The sequence below is a fragment of the Neospora caninum genome, chromosome VI, assembly GCF_000208865.1.
Source record: "Neospora caninum Liverpool complete genome, chromosome VI".
Classification (NCBI taxonomy): domain Eukaryota; phylum Apicomplexa; class Conoidasida; order Eucoccidiorida; family Sarcocystidae; genus Neospora; species Neospora caninum.
In genome coordinates this window covers 100509-118199 of record NC_018392.1, presented here as the reverse complement: position 1 = coordinate 118199, position 17691 = coordinate 100509, and the positions used below count along the sequence as shown (strand labels likewise).

General features: G+C 55.0%; 1 protein-coding gene across 1 annotated transcript; it reads right to left on the bottom strand.

Moving 5' to 3' along the window:
- Nucleotides 1-10766: 10766 nt before the first annotated feature.
- NCLIV_015540 (conserved hypothetical protein) lies at nt 10767-16580 on the bottom strand (the record flags this gene model as incomplete). The annotated part of the gene is made up of 4 exons (XM_003881746.1): nt 10767-11768; nt 12240-12836; nt 13274-13732; nt 14109-16580. The coding sequence occupies 4 exons, from the start codon at nt 16578-16580 to the stop codon at nt 10767-10769; spliced, it is 4530 nt and encodes a 1509-aa protein (XP_003881795.1).
- Nucleotides 16581-17691: the final 1111 nt, after the last annotated feature.

Genomic DNA, 17691 nt, shown 5'->3' with positions numbered 1-17691 from the left:
GTCTCTCGCGGCACACTCTCCAGCGGCGCTGCCTCAAAGTCGCCGGTGGTCCTTCCCCCCTTCCGCGTTTTCGTTTCTCTTCTTCCTCCCTCGAGTCTCCCCTTCATCCTTCTCGTCCGGGTGCCCGTTTGCTCTTCTTTCACACGCCCCGCATTTCCCTCTTTCGTGTCTCGCTTCCTGGGGGCCGGTGAGGCCCGCGGATGTCTTGTCTTCGTGTCTGCGAAAACCAGCACGATGAGAATGCCTAGACAGGAGAAACGCAGAAGCGCAGGCTCGCCTCAGCTTCCTCTGCGTCTCTCCCGTTCCCCTCGCTCTTCTTTCTCTTCTCTTCCTTCTCTCCTTTCCTCTCTGCTTTCTCTGTCTCTCCTTTCTCTGTCTCTCCTTTCTCTGTCTGTCTCCTCTCCGCTCTTCTCTCTCGCTTTCGAGGAGGCTGTTGACGTCGAAGTGTGCGAAGGCCGCATTTTAGGCGGGGGAGGCGTCTCTCTGGAGAACGTCGACTTGAGCGATATCACAGTCTCTCTCGTCACAGACGATGGAATTGTGAAGGAAACAGAGGTAGGGCAAAAGAAATCATCTCTTCCATTCACATTCATACCTGTACACACACCTACACATATATATATATATATATGCGCGCATGTCTACTTGTATGTGTGTACACTCGAATACCGGTATGTATATATATATATATATATATATATATATATGTAACCGTGCAAGTAAATCTGTATGTGCAGAAAGAGGCGAAAGCGACAAGACAGAGAGGGAAGCGTCTCGCTGTTTTTTATGCGATGGCAGCTCTTCCCGGAGTGCTACACCAAGGAGCTCGTACCGAGAAAAGAAACACCAAAAGCGAGAAGAGCGAGAGGAAGAAGACGAGAGGCTGGTCTCCGTTGCCACGTCTCCCTCTCTCTCTCTCCACGTCTCTTCTTTTCTGTCGCTCTCTGTGTTTTCTCTCCATCTCCCAGTCTCCCTATGTATAGATATATAGATATTTATATATGTGTCAATATATCAGTCTCTCAGCGACTGGATATCTCTTTCTGCTCCTAGCTAGGATAGATACATCGATCTACATGTAAGCTTTGCATTTTGCATTTTCAGCACTGTTCTCCAACCGGTTACTATCTGATTCGCCTCGATTCGGCTCTTCCGCAACGTCACGGGAGACAGAAAAAGCCTTTCTCCCTGCACGTCTCTGGACCGCCAGGCTGGTCATTCTCGCCGCCTTCTTTCCGCGTCGCAGACGGAAATTGTCACCAAGACATGAATTTCCTTTTCACAGGTTCGTGCATGTACACTCGCATGTTTGCCGTCATAGACCTCTTTAGATATAGCTAATAACTATATATATATATATATATATATATGCTTGTTTGCATCTAGATATATACCTACAAAACGATCTATACATATATACATATATAGGTTCAACCAAAGAGACACAGATGTACACATGTACAAATAGAGGTATGTGGATATAGGTGTAGATATGTAGGTCTGCACAGTTACGACTTGCCAAGTAGGTTTATGAACGCGTGTCGACCGTCCCGTTTTGGTGTTGGGGGCGGCAGCGTTGTCCCGTCTGCGGTCCGGTGTGTGACTGTCGCGCTCTTTACCTGTCGCCTGAGTATCTCTCTCTCCCGGGATTTTCATAGAGTGTTTTGGCTGTGGAGCGTCCACCGGTGCGTGCGTCTGTCTGTACAGTGCACGACCCACACACACACACACACGTCAGCAAAACAGACCCTCTCTTTGCTTTTCTGCGTTTCTCCTTCTCCTTTTTTTTCGATTTGAGAACCTTCGATCTGTGGGTGCTTCTGGACATGCTTTAGGATTCCGCGTCTCCGGAAAAGTCGTCGCGGCTGGGAGCGAGAAAGGCCCCGCCAACCTCTCTGTCGCTTTGCACTCGGCCTCGCAGGCCTCGGGTGTATCAACAGTGCAGACTGAAGAGGGCGGCAACTTCGCCTTCTCCCCTGTCCTCCCTGGAACCTTCTCCCTCGTCGTCTCGTTCCCCGGAGTCTCGCCTGCAGCCAGTGCAGCGCGCTTCGAAAACGGCGGGAAACTCCGCATCTCTGTAGACCAGAAGGGCCAAGCGCGCGTCCTCGACTCCCCACAGAAAAAGACAACGGAGACAGGTCCGCGTGAGATCGTCTTCCGTCTGACGGGGTACCGCCTCGAGGGACGTGTCGTCGATCCGCGAGGTAAAACGCACACCTGAAGCGGCTGCGAGAGAGTTGTTCTGGAAAATCACATTTCCAGAGACACAAACTGAGACACTCACATACACCTGCATGTATATGTATATAAATATGTATACATACATATATATATATATATATATACATACATATGTATGTATATGTATGTATATGTATATGTGTGTGTAGATGTATATATGCATTTTAAGAATGCGTATATATGAGTCTCTGCGTCTGTGGCAGTGGAAGGTGGATGTGTGGAGTAGACGCGTGGCAAGTGTTTTTGTTTTATGAAGTCGGCTTCGTGTCGCCTTTCTTTTCAGGGCGCCCGTTGCCTCGGCCCGTGGTTGTGGAGCTTCGGCCGAAAGCCGCTTGCGATTTGTCCCTTAACTGCGGACTCCCTCCTCTCCCGCCGGCGCTCTCCGCATTCGTCAGACGTCAGCTGCACTCGCCTTCCTCTTCTCCATCTTGTTTTGCCGTGGCGGATTCGCGGAAGGAGGGAAACTTTGCTTTCCCAGCAGTGCCCGCATGCACTTACCTGGTTCGGCCTCTGTCGGCCCTTCCAGGCGTGGAGGCTGACGAAGGCGAGGGAGAAAAGGGAAAGGAAGACGCGGAAGGAGATCGAGATGAGAGACAAGTTGTCTTCAGTCCGGAAGAACACACTTTCGACATGACAGAAGCGGATGTTCAGAGCGCTGTCATCCTTCCTGAATTCAAAGTAAGGCTGCCTCTCTCTCTGTCCACTTTGCTTCCGTCCATACATATACACGGTTATTTATATAGACAGGTGTTTCACGAATTGTATATTTCTACAATATATATATATATATGTACTTACGTATCATCTTGGATCTACATGACTACATACACATATATAGGATTATCTGGTTATTTGCACAGGTGTACGCCACGCGCTTGTTTATGTCTCAAGCATTATACCTCTGCATGCGTAAAACTCCCTAAACCATATATCTATATATATGTCAGTGAATGTATATATCCGTGTTGGAGGCATGTGGAGTGTGTCTTTCCTTTAGCTGGCGAAGATGACGATCACCAGTCGAGTTGTCTCTTCGGGAGAGCATACAGCGTCTTCGGATCCGCACGCGACGGTCCGTGCCGTCCCTGGGGCATCCGTTCTCTTTCGACGCGACTCTACAGGCGCCGTCGAGCGTACAGAGAGCGACGAAGAAGGAAAGTTCTCTTTCTCCCTGGCAGCTGCCGGCGAAACCGACCTCTCCTTCACGGCCACCAAGGACCGCTACGGATTCACAACTGTCTTCGCCGTAAGCGACACAGGAGAGCAGCAGACGATGGAGAGCAAGACGAACGCCACCGTAACTCCGTAGCCTCGCCATGTCCTGCTTCAAGAAATCTTCCTCTCCCCATCTGCCCCCTCAAATACGTTATATATATATATATATATATATATATATATATATATATGGTATGCATGTATGCATGTATGTATATGTGTATGTGACTATGTTTGTATTTCTGTGCCTCTGTGCTTATACGTCTGTCTCGTTGTGTGTATCGTTGAAGAGGGCTGTGTAGGCATTCAGCGCGCGCTTCCTCTTTGCAGCTTGGCCGAGCGCGAAACAGAGACAATGCCCTTATCACATTGGGACCGGATGTAAAATCGGGCTCTGAGGGGCTGTTCCGGCTGTTGCCGGAGAAAAACAAAGTAAAGGCCGCGGGCTAGTGAGATCGAGACTACACACCGGCCGGGAAACGCTTTTGAACAAGAGAGCAAGTGCGTGTGAGTGCGAGAGAAAGAACGGCGCCGGAACATGCGTTTTTTTCAGGGTTCTCTGTCGTGGGAAACTCGCAATGCCCTGCCGCCAATCGAAGTCTCCAGCGTGGACATTTGCGGAAACGTCGAGCCTGCTTCCAAATTCGTTTCTTTCCAAGGCCTGACCGTCTTCGTCAAACCCATCAACGGAGACGAACACTCAGACGCCGTGCCACAGCAGGCAGTCACTGACGAATGGGTGAGCAACAACATATATATATATATATTATAATATAATATAGATTATTTATATATTTGGATAGATATATGTGGACAGATATGTGGACAGAAATATGTGGATATATATATGTGGATATCTATATGAATATATACGTAGTTGTAAAGGTATATGTATGCAGCTGTATATATGGCATCTGTTTACACCATATGCATATATGTCGGTCATGTGTTCTGTATGTAGGTCAGTGAATACGGGAGTCACTAGCGAGGATATATCTTTGTGTAAAGGCATGCATGTACGAAGGTTTGTCTACCTAAATTAGAGGGGACGGAGGTGTACGCTTGCGTTTGTGTCTATGAAGAGGGACACCGCCGAGTGTGGAGCGAAGGCGTGAAGGCAGGACGTCAGAAGAGGATGGGGCATTTGCGCGTTTTCTTGTCCCTCCATTTCTTTCTTTTCCCGTCCTTTTCCTTTCCTTCTGTTAGGGAAAATTTTGTGTGCGTGTTCGGCCGTTCCACACCTATATGATTTCTCTCTTTTTCCCTCCTGAAGACGCCTCGCATGCGCCGTGGAAATTCGAACGGGTGATCGAGGTGGTCGGAGAACCTCTCCTGGACCTGGTCCTGAGAGAACATCGATACGCAGTCCAGGGTTCGATCTCTTGTCTCGAGGAGACAGCGGAAACGGGAGGGAGAGGGCGAGGTGAGGGCGTTTCGACAGGGGAGTCGGAGACCGAGGAGCTGCGTTTGCGAGGGCTGTGTGGCGAGGGTCGCCTGAAAGTTCGCGTCACCAAGACCGCGGGAGGAGCCCAAGAACTGACTGCGGAAAACGCCGAAGAAGAGGAAACGCGCGCAACGGCTCTGGAAGGCAGGGATTCGGAAGAGTCGCGGCAGGAACCGCTTGTGGCAGTCGCCCCCGTGAGGCGAAAGAGCGACCGTCCCGGAGAGAAACGCGAGCTCGTCTTCTCCGTGACCGACCTCCCCGGAGGTGTCTATACGCTCGAAATCCTCGAGTTGGACGAAGAAAACCAGCTGACTCTCGCGCCAGAGAAACGCGATTCACGGGCGCTTTGCTGGGAGAAAAAACGCCAAGTGGTATGTCAATCGCGAGAGAGGATTCCGAGGAAAGAAAGGCTCTCCAGGGAACGACGTTTTTCTGGCTGTGTGTTGAAACGTACACACATGCGCGCGCAAGCACGTATATACTTATATTGCATGAAAGCATACACGTGTAAACACAAAAACATGTGTCTGTCGACCGAGGGGCAGAAAGACGAGCGCGTTTGGATATGCAAGGATAGCTTTACGTTTCGGCGATCTGTGCAAAAGCTTTTGTCGATTGTTGTTCCTGTGGCCGTCCGTTTTTTCGCCTGCCTCCCTGCGAGATCTCGCGTAACTCGGCCGGCTCCTCCTCGTCTCTTGCCTTCGGCTTTTCCTTCCTTTCTTCTCTTTCTGCTTTTCCCTTTATTTTCTCTTTTTCCCTTTTCCTTTGGTTTCCAGATCAGCTTTTCGGTGCAGTCGCCGTCGGCCCCTGACGGCCCCGGTCCGGTGTCTGTACACTTCACGCAGAAGGGCTACCGCGTGTACGGCACTTCGAACTTCTCCTTTTCCGCCAAGCTGCTGCCGTCTTCCGCAGGTTCTCCCTCTGACGTCGAAATCCCTCTCGGGCGCTTCGCGCTCTGTCTGGGCCCCCTGTCGGGTGTCTATACACTGAGTCCGGTGGCAGCGGACCTGCGTCTCGCCGCAACTCCCCTTTCAGTCCGCCGAGCCGTGCGGGAGAGATTTGGCGAGAACGGTCAGGCGTCGCCCCTGCGCGTTCACGTGGAGGAACGGGAAGTTCGCGCCGTAGTCGTCGTTTCCGGCTTCTCCGCAGATCCCCCGTCGCCCACGAGCGGCAAGGCGGGAAGCGCCGGCGTCTTGTACAAGGCAGACGTGCCTTCTCTCGTCTTTCGCGTGAACGTCGATCTCTCTTCAGCAAGCGAGAAGCCGGCGTCGCAGACTGTTTCGTGCGCATTTTCGCGCTTTTCTTCCTCGGCCGCCGAGGACGTTGCCTCTCTCCTGCCGCTTGCCGGGGATTCGACCCCCGTCGCCGTCTTCCACTGTCCGTTCTGGATGCGCGTGTCGGACGAAGGCAGCTTTGTTCTCTCGCTCTCGCCGCCTTCTCTCCCGGACGGAGGGTTCGTTGTCTTTCCGGAAAACCCGCTGAACGTTTCGCAGGTCCGCGGGGGGACGCCGGCCCCGGCCGCCTTCGTCGCGGAGAGACAGTGCGTGGTGCGCGGGAAGGTTGTGCCTCCTGTGGCGAATGTGAAAGTATCGTTTGCCGCGAAAGGCGGAAACAAAACTGTCTCCCCGCCGGCGCTTACGGGTCCGGACGGGCGCTTCGCCTCCCACGCCTTTGTGTGCCGAACGAGTCTCTGGCCGGGACAAAAAGTTGAACAAGTCGAGGTCGTCCCCTCGCACCACGGATACCGCTTTGCCAGGCAACCGAACCGGGGGGAAGAAATCTTCCGCGCAACCAAGTAAGCCATGCCAGACGGGAAAAGGCTGCACAGTCGAATCCGGTGTCAACGGCGCACCTGTAATCGGAAAGGATATATATATATATATATATATATACATATATATATATATCTGAATTTGGGGATGTGGCTGTAAATGTGTTTCTTTCGTGTGCACGCAGAGAGGGACAAGCAGAAGTGTATGGAAGGAACGATAGGTGAACGCCCATGTATCTTTCCATCTAGGCACGAAGAACGGCAGACCTGCATGCGTATAGAGATAAAGGAGAAACCTACACAAACCCCGGGAGCACGTGTATGTCTGTATGAACCAGACACAGACTGGAGCGATGCGTACATCGCCTTGAACACGTGTCATGTTCCATGCATCGAAATGTGGTGTTTTCATTGACTGTTTGGGTGTCTTCTCGTTCTCCTGCCTTGTGCGTGCGCGGCGCTTTCAGACTGGCGAGCGTGACGGTAAAAGTTTCTGTGACGCCTTCTGAGGGCCTGCGGAACGTATTAATTTCCTTCTCTCCGCTGAAGGACTCTTCCGTGCGTCCGTCTCGCCAGCTGACCAATGCGGATGGGGAAGCCTTATTCGTTCCGTCCTTTTCGGACGGCGAGAAGGTCGGCCTCTTTCGGCTCAAGCCTATGCTCAAAGGCTTCCGCTTCGAACCGCAATTCCTCGACGTCGCTGTCGAACCAGAAGGCGGGAAAGGATTGAAACCCGACAAAGTCGTCGCCTTCCGAGCCACAAAAATTCTCTACGACTGCTCTGGACACGTGCGCCTCCTCTCGCCTCGCCAGCTGCTTGCAGACGTCTCCAAACACCGGGAACCTCTCGCTGTAAAGGTATAAACCTTTCGCGTGTGTGGTCTCCAGAGCCGCGCTTCCCGTTCTTCTCAAAGCCTCGACCGCGCGCGCTCTTCGCGCCTCCCTTGGGAAACGTCGCGCGTCTCGATGTTCACGGACCAGAGAACGGCCTTTCTGCTGTGCTCGTTTCGTGCCTCGCAGTTTGTTTTCGCGTCGTCTTGATCTCTCTTTCCTCGCCCTCCTAGTGTGGGTTCTTTGGAATGTGCGGATTTTGATTTCTCTCTTCAGGCGACGGGAAAGTCTCCCGCGGGCGCCGTCCACACCGAGGAAGCGTCCGTGGAGGAGGACGGGAGTTTCCTGCTCCGAGGCTTGTGGCCAGGAGTCGCCTACGAGGTCTTCGTGGCGAGCAGCGGCGCGAGAAGAGATGCCGCGGAACGCGAAGACAATGAGGAACAGTCGGAACGCGGCCGATTCACCCTCCTCTCGGGGTGGGAAAGAGCCGCGCCTGTCAGTCGCCAGGTCCACCGCGACACTGTCCAAGATGTCACAGGTATAACACGAGCGAAAGGAAGCGCGAGCGAAAGGGAACGCAAGCGGAAAGGAAGCAGAGGAGACAACGGGAAACGAGGAGGTAGGCGGGGGAACTCTCTCTGTCTCTGTGTCGCAAATCCGCCGCTGCGAGGCGCATGGTGCTACGGCGAAGTGCTCGAACGGTTCCGGTTTCTGCCCTGTGTGTCAGGGCCAAAAAGATGCAAAACCTCTCTCTCTCTTTGTTTCGCGGGTCCTTTCAAATTTTTAAATCATCTCTCGATCCTGGCCTGCTGTCCTCTGTGCCCCGCTTCAGGTGTCGACTTCATCGTGTTCCCATCCAATCGTGGAGCCTCGCTGCTCGTTTCTCTCCCTCCCTCCGCTCTTCCTTCTTCTCTCTCCTCTTCTCTCGCGTCTTCCTCGTTCTCGCTCGCGTCTGCCGCGCACGACGCGGCGCTCTTTCTTCGTCTGACGAAGGTGGCGGGCGAGGAGAGTCCAGACGGGCAACAAAACACGCGGTCGGCTCGACTCAGTGCCGTTCGTTTTGCGGAGTTTTCCGGTCTGAGTTTCGGGGAGTATCTCCTCTCGGTGGAACTCGAAGACGCGGTAAGGAGAGGGGGGGTTTAGAATTTGCTTTCCGAAGCTGAACGTCCCTATGCGCTTAGGAACTGACAAGACACACACGGGGCCGGGAGGATGTACGGCCGTCACTGTCGTGCGTTGCGGTTTTCACGGGTCTTGTTCTGCGCATTTCGAGCGTTTCTATTCGGGTGTGCTGCCTTTCTTCCATGTTGTTGTTCGAATCGTGTGCAGTGCGGGAGCATCGCGCGCTCAGTGCTTCTGGCCGGTTGGATTTTTCTGCAGATTCTTTACCGGCAGCAGATCTCCATCTCTCCTCGAACGCTGAGAGACTCTCCCGACGGCCGGGTGTACGTAGAGCTGCCAGTCTTGCGAGGCGAAAGGGCCAGAAACACACCCGACGGCGACGAGGGCGCAGAGACGCAGATGGGCGTGCGAGGCAGCTTCGCGTTTCTCCTTGCGGCGTTCTTTCTCGTGGGAATCGGCGGGATGATGATCAGGTGGCAAATCCCCCTTCTTGGCTTCGGGGACGCGAAGAAAAAGAAATAAACACACTGGGGGTGAACTGTTCATTGCCCTCGAAAAACCAAAGGGGAAAAACTCCTTTTGGTCGCTCAAACGCGGGAAACATTTCGGTGTCGTATTTGCATATGTGCATTAGACATAGGCATAAATTTAGTCAAATCTATTTGTGTGTGTATGCATGCACTTGCGGTGTACATACACTCCATTGACTCTGATGAAAAACAGGCGCGACGGAGCCGTTTTCCCTGGTGTCTGTCGCTGGTTTTCTTCCTTCCGGCGACCTGTCTTGTTCTTGGTTGGGCCCTTCTCGTCCTCGCGCAGCGTGACTGCCTCGCTTTCTCCTCGATCCTGCCTTTTCTCTCCCAATCTGCCGGCCTCCTTACAGGCGCATGCAACCACGCGTAAATAAATATATATACCCGTACCTGTTGTATCTCAGTACTCGCATCTTGACATCTACATCGTGGGGAGTTTTGCAAAGAACACACTCCTGGAAATCTCCTAACCGTGTATATGGTGTCTTCTCGGCTGTTTCTTGTCTCTGTGTGCCAAGCCGAGCAAATCGTTTTTGTGGTTGTGTGCAAATCGAGAGGTGCGCCCGGATCTGGCGTCCGCTCGCATGCCGGTAAAGACAAGGTCCTCTAACTCCAGTCAGTCTGATTTTTCGCCTCTCTCGCGAGTTCTCTACGTGGCTGAAAGGGAGAGGCCGAAAAAGAGCCGAAAAAAACCGTCTCCAGGCCACACCTCGAGCAAACGCCTACACGTTTTATATATATATATATATATATATATGTCTGGTATGCATCTCCATGCAAATACATACTTGCCTCGATACCTACAGATAAGCGTATCCATTATTCCCATATATATATATATATATATATATATATATATATTGATAGATGTAGAATACGTATATCGATGGATTTTGTAGATAGTGCGAAATAGCTGCGTCCTTTTGTCTATGGAGTGTTGTGTCTCCATGTGTACGTGCTTGCGTGGTTTATGCTTCCGAAAAGTGCACTTCCTCGCCCCGGTGAAACGCGGCGTGGCACTGCGACAGACGCGCAGGTGTATCAAAAATATATTCCACAATCGCCTCTCCGGATCGGCCGCCAAAAGCCACGGGCAAAATGCATGCATGCGTTCCCCGCGTCTCCCCGCGACGGCCGTCGGGAGTCGAGGCGTCAAGCTGCAGATTCGCGGTCAGCTGTACGTACTGTACGTACACCGGGAGTGGCCAAGCGAAGGTGTGCGTCTCCCCTGGGGATGCGCTCAAAGAGAGAAACCTTTTGGATTTCTTGCAAAAACGAATTACCAGCAGTCGTTCAAAGGGGCGAGGCTGGCAAGAGAGTCGCGTGTACCCTGCGTCTCTCGGGTCTTGGCGTGCAGCGTGTCCCAGGGGGGGCGATCTCTCACCGCAAACCAGACCCGCGATGGTGACAAAACAAGCATTTACGAAAAACCAGACAGACAAAACCACAAATGCACACACACCCATATACATATGAATGCATGTATCTTTAGGTATAGATGCAGTGAGACAAAGGGCCAATTTACAAATTGACGCGTACAGCGGGGATTCCCTGTGTAGCTCTGTGGGTCTAGAGAAACGTTCACGACCCGTTTTTGAGCGGTTCCGTGTCAAAGGAGGTCGTGTAGGAGCGAGAAGAGATTGCATTTGGTGACTACAGCGAAGAAGACTTTGGCGCAAGCTTGGAGCGCGTACACGTCGAAGCAACAAGATCCGCCGGCGGTGACGAGAGGCAGGAGAGCGGGGCCGCCCCCGTGCGGCATTCCAGGTTCGATGGCGGAGGCGCTGACTGCTGCGACGGCGAGGCGGTCGAGAGCTTTCCGAGTGGTTTCCGAGTTCGCGCATTCGGCGAGGAAGGCGCCGAGCCAGCGGCGCGTTTGTCTGTACACTTTCTCCTTCTCGAGGAGGACTGCCTGGTCTTCCTCGGAGAGCAGCGAGAAGAACGGCAGTGCCGCCGACAGTTTGCCGAGCTCTGCATCGTCTTTTGCGCGCTCAGCTTCTCGGTTCTGCGCGGAGTCGTCCTCCGCCCTCGCAAACGCAGGGAGCGAAAAGCGCGTTCCGCGTTTCCTTGAGTTGTTCTTCTCGCCTTTTCCCTTCTCGAAGGACAGCCACTGCAAACCTAGGCGACTCTGCGTGTCCGCACTGCGCTCGGTGCCCGAGTCTCGACGAGGCGCAGAGACAGGTTTCTTCTCTCCTGCAGGCAGGCCGTCCTCAGTCGTCTTCGGCCTCTCTTCGTCCGCGACTCCCTTCTCTCCACACGACCAGCAGACTCGCGAATCTCCCGAAAAAGACGAGGAAGAGCGCGACGCGAGAGAGAAGAAGGAGAGGAAGTTGGTTTTGATGAAGGAGGGAGAAGAGGACGAAGTGGAGGACGAAGCGAAGGAAGGGAGAGGGTGTTTGAGATCGAAGCGCGTGACGAGTTCTTCGATTTCCAGAGGAGCCGCGAGGGGCGAGCACGGATGAAGGAGGGCCAGCCATTCAGCTGGTGAAAGAGAGCGCGAAGCGACGCCCACCACAAAGTGAAGCGCCGCAACAACCCACGAGGCAGGGCACAGCAATTCCAAACTCACTTGCAACTCCTCGAGGGAGACGAGACGGCTGAGGAGCACATCCTGGAGAGGAAAGGACACGCGGAGAAAAACGGAACCTGCCTTTCTCGGTGGGATTCAAAAATCAGGCGGTTTTTTTCTGACGCCGCGGAGAGGGCGCGCGTTTGCAAGCATGGAGGTGAGACGAGAGAGGAAAATGTCCCGGGGGAGTTTTGCAGCTCAAAACGGGAAAGAAAAGGGAAACACGCGCGCCCCAAAAACGGTCTTCCCCTTCTTCAAGAGAGAGCCGTTTCGACTCCGAGCATTTAAAAAAGAGCGAGAAGCGCCCCAGACTCACACGGTTTGTTCTTCGCCGTGCGATCGATTTTCACGTGCTATCTCTCGCAAAAGCGCACCTCATCTGGTGCGTATGTACACAAACCCTTCGTTTCTTTTCGCTTTCCGTCTCGCCCGCCACACAGACGAATGAGCTGTGAAACGACGTTTCTCGTCGCGGTGTTTGTCCTTCGCGTCTCTCTTTCCCAAACCGCTCACCTGGCACAAATGCCACGCTGGGATTTTGCATCTTTTCCGTTTGCTGGCCTTGCTCTCTTCCTGTGCGCCGGCGTCTGCATGCCGCGGTGCGCCTCCCATCGCCTGTTTGGACTTCTTCTTCTCCTCCTTGTCTCGGGAACTCAGCCTCCCCCGCACCTCCTTCTCTCTTCGCGGCCCCACGAGCGTCAACTCCGACAGCGCGTACGCAGAGACTTCCAACGGACACGGCAGCAGCTTCTTCTCCGTCTCGCCGCCGCGTTCTTCCTCGCGGAGCGTCGCTTTGTGAGGCGTCGCAAGTTTCCGATCCGTCTCCGGTCCCGACTCCGGAGACTCGCCTTTCTCAGAGAGACGCCGCAAAAGCGAAGGAAAGTGCTCGGAAACTTTCTCGCCGAACGCCGAGCAAATGAGGAGCGCCACCCGACAGAGGTGTAGAAATCCGCAAAAGCACGTCGCGTCGAGGCGAGCACAGTCCTTCGGCGCATGCACAAGCAGGTAGGGCGTACACCGGAGGCGAGAAGAGGCAGGAGACGCGACGGCGGAAAGGAAAGGCAAGGCCGAGCTGCGGCCTGGATCTGCAGGAAGCAGGTCCAGAGTCACCTGGAGGAGAAACGAGAAAGACACCAAGGAAGTCGAAAGAACGACGTGAAGAGGTGAAGAAGGGAAAGAAGAGAACGGAACCTTGAGATCGACGACGTCGTTGAACGGGGATGTCTCGTGAGAAAGGAGAGACGGGAAAGACGTGTTACGTGTTCGTCGCGTCTCGCCGACGGCCCACCCCTCCCCCCCCCCCCCCGTCGCCGGTCGCGTTTGTTGCCGTCTTTGTCGGAGCGATGAGCGTTCTTCTCTCTGGCGAAAACGAGGCGAGAGTGCCACTGGTTCTTTCTTCTCTTTCCGCGTTCTCCGGCCTTCGTCCGTTCCTTTCTTGCGTCTCCCCGTCGCAAAGCACCCTTCTCTTTGCCAAGTGTCCGTGCATGTTTGTCTCTCGCTGCTTCTCTTTCCCTTCTTTCCCCCGCGATTTCGCCCCTCCCGCTTACGGGCCAGTCTGGGAGATTGAAAGGCAGCGTGAGGAATCCGAGGATCCACCCGCGCTCCGTGACGCCCTGGGGAAGCAGCCGGTCGCGCGCCAGAGCAGCCTTCCCGTGCGCGCACTCGTCCGCGAGAGCGAGCGAAAGCAACACCTCTTTCTTGTCGAAGTCGTTCACCTCTTTCGGCCACCACTGCAGCTTCTCGAGAGCGTCGCAGAGAGCGGACTGCGAGAGATACGTCGCGAAAGAGGCCGAGGTGAAGAGCGACGCGAAGGATTCAGAAGAAGAAGAAGATGGCAGCACGGGAGTCGGTAGAGCCGTCTCCGCGGAGCGACGGCGGTTCTGTCCCTTACGCGCCGCAGCGTTGGAAATCTGCGCCAAGTAGCAAAACGCTGCCCGAAAGAGCGCGCACGGCGAGCACGTCCCGAGCGGCACGCCTTTCGACGCAAAAAACTCCGGGACTTTCTTCTGCACGAAAAAAAGGGAGAGAACGGCAAGTGGAAATGGGAAACGAACCACGAGGCAACTCCAAACCTCTCGGTGCATGCACACAACCACCACAAAATGCAGGCAGGGACAGAGACACAGGAGCATAGTGAGAGCCGAAGAAGCGGGAGAAAGGCAGCTGAGAAGCACGGTGTGGCGTGTGTCGACAGGCATTTGGTCTACGTATAGAGTCCAGGTCTCGCGCAGAACATACGTTTTCGCAAAAGGATAGATGCATCAGTGTTTTTTACACAGGTATAAGCAGGAGAGATATATTCGCGTATAAATATATGTATATATACAGGCATCTGTATGTCGATACGTGGATAGCTTTTTGTAGAGTGTTTGGGTTACGAACCTCGAGGTGTTCTTTGACGCGTCGGGTGGTGTTTTGCATGCGTCGTTTTTCGAGAAATCGCGAAACGCTGGCTTCTACCGGGACGCCCTGTCCGAAGAAGTGTTCAAAAACTTGTCGCGGCATCGCCCCCGCGACGATCTGCTCCATCAGCTGCGCTTGAATGTTCACACGTTGGCCTGTCTGGTCGCGGAGCATGGAAAGCTGCGTTGCACAAGACTGCGTGAGGGTGTGGCGAGACACGTACACCTCCTCCTCCATCGACGGCAGCGAACGCTTCGCTGCGCTCTCGGAAGATCCTGCACGCGAAACAGACAGGCGCTCTTTGCCCTTGCACGCGCCTTCCGTCTTCTCTCCCTGCTCTCCACGCACAGAAGACGCGAGAGAAGAGGAAAAGGAAGGCAGTCTCAGCCACCCAGCATAGTCCTGGTCGATAGCGGCCGGAGACACGCGCGCGTTCGTGGCCTTTTGAGCGAGTTGGCTGCAAATGCCGGCGACTTGAACTTCTCGGAGGCGAAGCAGATTTGGAGGCGGCGACGCTGGGCACGCCGAAGGCAGGGAAGGGAAGGGAGGAAGGATCGCCTGCGCGGGGAGACGATTCGTCCTCTGGAACGCCGATGCATGCGCAGCAGTCGACGGACGTCGGGGGGGTTCTCCCGGTGGCCGCAGAGAAAAAGAACCGACAGAGGACCAAGACCTGGAAAGAGGCCTCGCGTTCACGCCAGAGGAAACAGGAAAAGGAAACGAATGAGAGGAAGAAGAGGAAGAAGAGGAAGAAGTGGGTGTCGTGTTTTTGAAAGAATCAGACGTGGAAGAGTTCCGCGGGTCTAGCAGCGCGCAGCTTGGTTGAACAGATTGCGCATCGTTCGCCTCGGGTGTATCGTGGATGGGCGTGCTTTGGCTTTCTGCCTCTGCGTCGCCCGGCTCGATTTCCTCCGCTTTTTGAGGAGCCGGAGAGCAGCCCGGAAGCGACGGAGGTGCGCCGCTGCCGTGTTTGGGCGGCGAAGCAAAGACGTCGGACAGCTCAAACGAGGAAAGCGTCGACAGCGAACACAACGAAAAGCCGTGGTTCTTCCGAAAACCCGCACGGTCCTTGCCACACGAAACAGAAGAGCGCGAAGCAAGAGACGTGGCAAGAGTCTGTGTAGTCGACAACGGGCTGCCTGTCTCAAACGAAAGAGCAGACACCGAAGACGGCAAGCGCGGCGGAGACACGGACGACTCAAAGTTCGTCCGGCACCCCTGCGTTTCAGTCCTCTCCTCGTCTCTGTCTGATTCTCTCTTTCCTTCTCTCTCGTCCCCTCTCTGTCCTTCTCGTCGTGGGGAAGCAGTAGTCTGTGCAGCGCCTTCAGCCTGCTTCTCGATTTTGCTGGGGGTGTTGGAGTGCATCAGTCGCTGGCATAGCTGCAAGATTTCTTCCTTGAGTCGGTCTTTCCTCTCCTCGCGGCTTTCCTGCTGCGCCTCGTCTCGCGTCTTGGCCGTTCCCGTTCGTGCTTCCTCGGCAGTCTTTCCCTGCCTCAGCGCCTCGGCGACGCTGGTTTCTCGTGCCGCAGGCATTTGGGCCTTGACAGATGCATGCGGGGTCGGCGTGGTCTGCTTGCTTCCCGTTCCCTCGTCGACTGCGGGTGCGTCTCGATCCAACCGACTTTGTCGGTTGGCAGCAGGCGAGCCGGCGAGAGCATCGAGGATGTGGCCTTTCTCGCCAGGATTCCCCGAGCCCCAAGACTGCGTCAGCTTGCTTCCCGCGCGTTTGTCCACGGACAGAGACAAGGACGAAGCAGGTGCGGAGGAAAGAAGCGAGGAGGCGAGAGACGAAGTCAGGAGAGACGCGGAAGACCGAGAAGACAAAAGAGAAGGAGAAACAAGAGACGACGCAGAACGCGACGAGGAAAGCGAAGCGCCTCGGAGGGGGGTTTCCAGCGCGGAAGACGTCCCGGTTTTTCCCCGCAGGGTGGCTTCTGCGACTCCAGCGGTCTCTCCTGTCTTGCCTTGCAATTTATCTCCGCCGGCGCTCCCGTCTCTCTCAGTGGAAAGAGAGGGAGTGTCGTGGTCTTCGATTCGGAGGCCCTCTTCTCTCCCTGCGCTCGGCAGACAGCCAGGATGCCTCTGAGGTGTCTTAACAAGGCGCGTCGCGCCGCTGCTCTCGAGCCTGAGGGAGACTGCAGGCGTGAGGGCCGATGTCGAATACGCAGCCTGAAGAGGCCTGCGTGTCCGAGGATCTTTGGCGCCGATGGCAAGGTGGTCCGGCGCGCGCGCGAGTCGAGCAGAAGAGAGCGAGGAAGGGGAACGTGAAGAAGGAGGCGACAGGGAAGCAGGTTCGGGCAGAAGGAGTGCGCGGCAGGGGCGAGCGGCGTCGGGGTGGGAAATCGCGAGGGCGGAAGTAGGGCTCTCTGCTGCGTGTGGGCGAAGACCGGAAAAGGTGGAGGGAAGAATTGCCGCTGAAGAAGCAGCTGGCGAAGCGGAAGAAGGCAGCATGTCGCCGACAGGACACCAAGGGAAGAGAGGCGAGGGAAACAGGAAACAAAGGCGACGGGGGAGAAGGAATTCCGCAGGGGTGGCCGAGAGAGTGGTGTCGACGGCGGGCGGTTAGTTCGAGGTTTTGTTGCTGTCCTCATCTAGGCACGCCATTCTCGTGTGCGCGCGAGGAGAGGCTTCGCGAAGAGGAGACATTGAGAGTCTTCAGGCGCGCAAAACCGAGGGGCGTGCTCAGTGCGCGTCCAGAAACCATGAGAGAGACCGCGCGAGAGGGAGAGTCGGCGCGGGCGAAGGCGAGTTCCCCCGAAACTCGGGGCGTGGCAACCACACAGGCGAAAAGGCCTGGCCAGTTGACGCCACTGGTCTGTTGTTTGGAAAAGAATCGGATGCTCGCCAACAGAGAGTATGCATAAATGTCGAAGATATACCATTGACACACTCGCGCACAACCTCCTTATGTGGAGAGATATGTCTCTAGAAGTCGATGCACCTGGACATGTGAACAGCAGAGACGTTTCGTCCGCGGTGAAAAAGCTTCCGGATTTGTGCGCGGGATCGCGTCTTTCGGCCTTTGGCTGTGTTGGCGAGGCGCCGAGAGTCCGGTACTGCGTGAGTCAATCGAGGGAGAATCTCAGACAGCGGCAAGACAAAGCAGTTCAAAACGCGAGGTAACTAGCTCCTGCGCTGGGGCGAGGAGTCCACACTGGTAGACATCGAACCGTTGCGGCACCGAGCAACGAGGCGAACGCTAGACTTCTTTTGTCTGGAAAAGTGAGCCGATCCAGGCCCACGACTCTCGTATAAAGTGCGCGGAAGACAAGAAGGGCCAGATTTTGAGCGAGTCAGTTTGCCGCGCGAAACGCGAGGAAACGCGGTGACGGCGGGGCTGGCCGTTATCCGGTCCGGCGGACGGCCCGGTCCACGTCGGGTTCTCGGCGGTAAGGGAAACGCCAGCACTTTCCGTGGACGGGTCGATTGGCAAAGAAAAGAGTTGACGGAGAATCCGTCAAAAACGCGGAAATTCCACAGTTTCGGAAGAATCAGAACATGCGCTGTCGCGCTCGGGTTGGGCGATACTGCGCGCGCAAGACAAAAAGGCTACATACAGCCG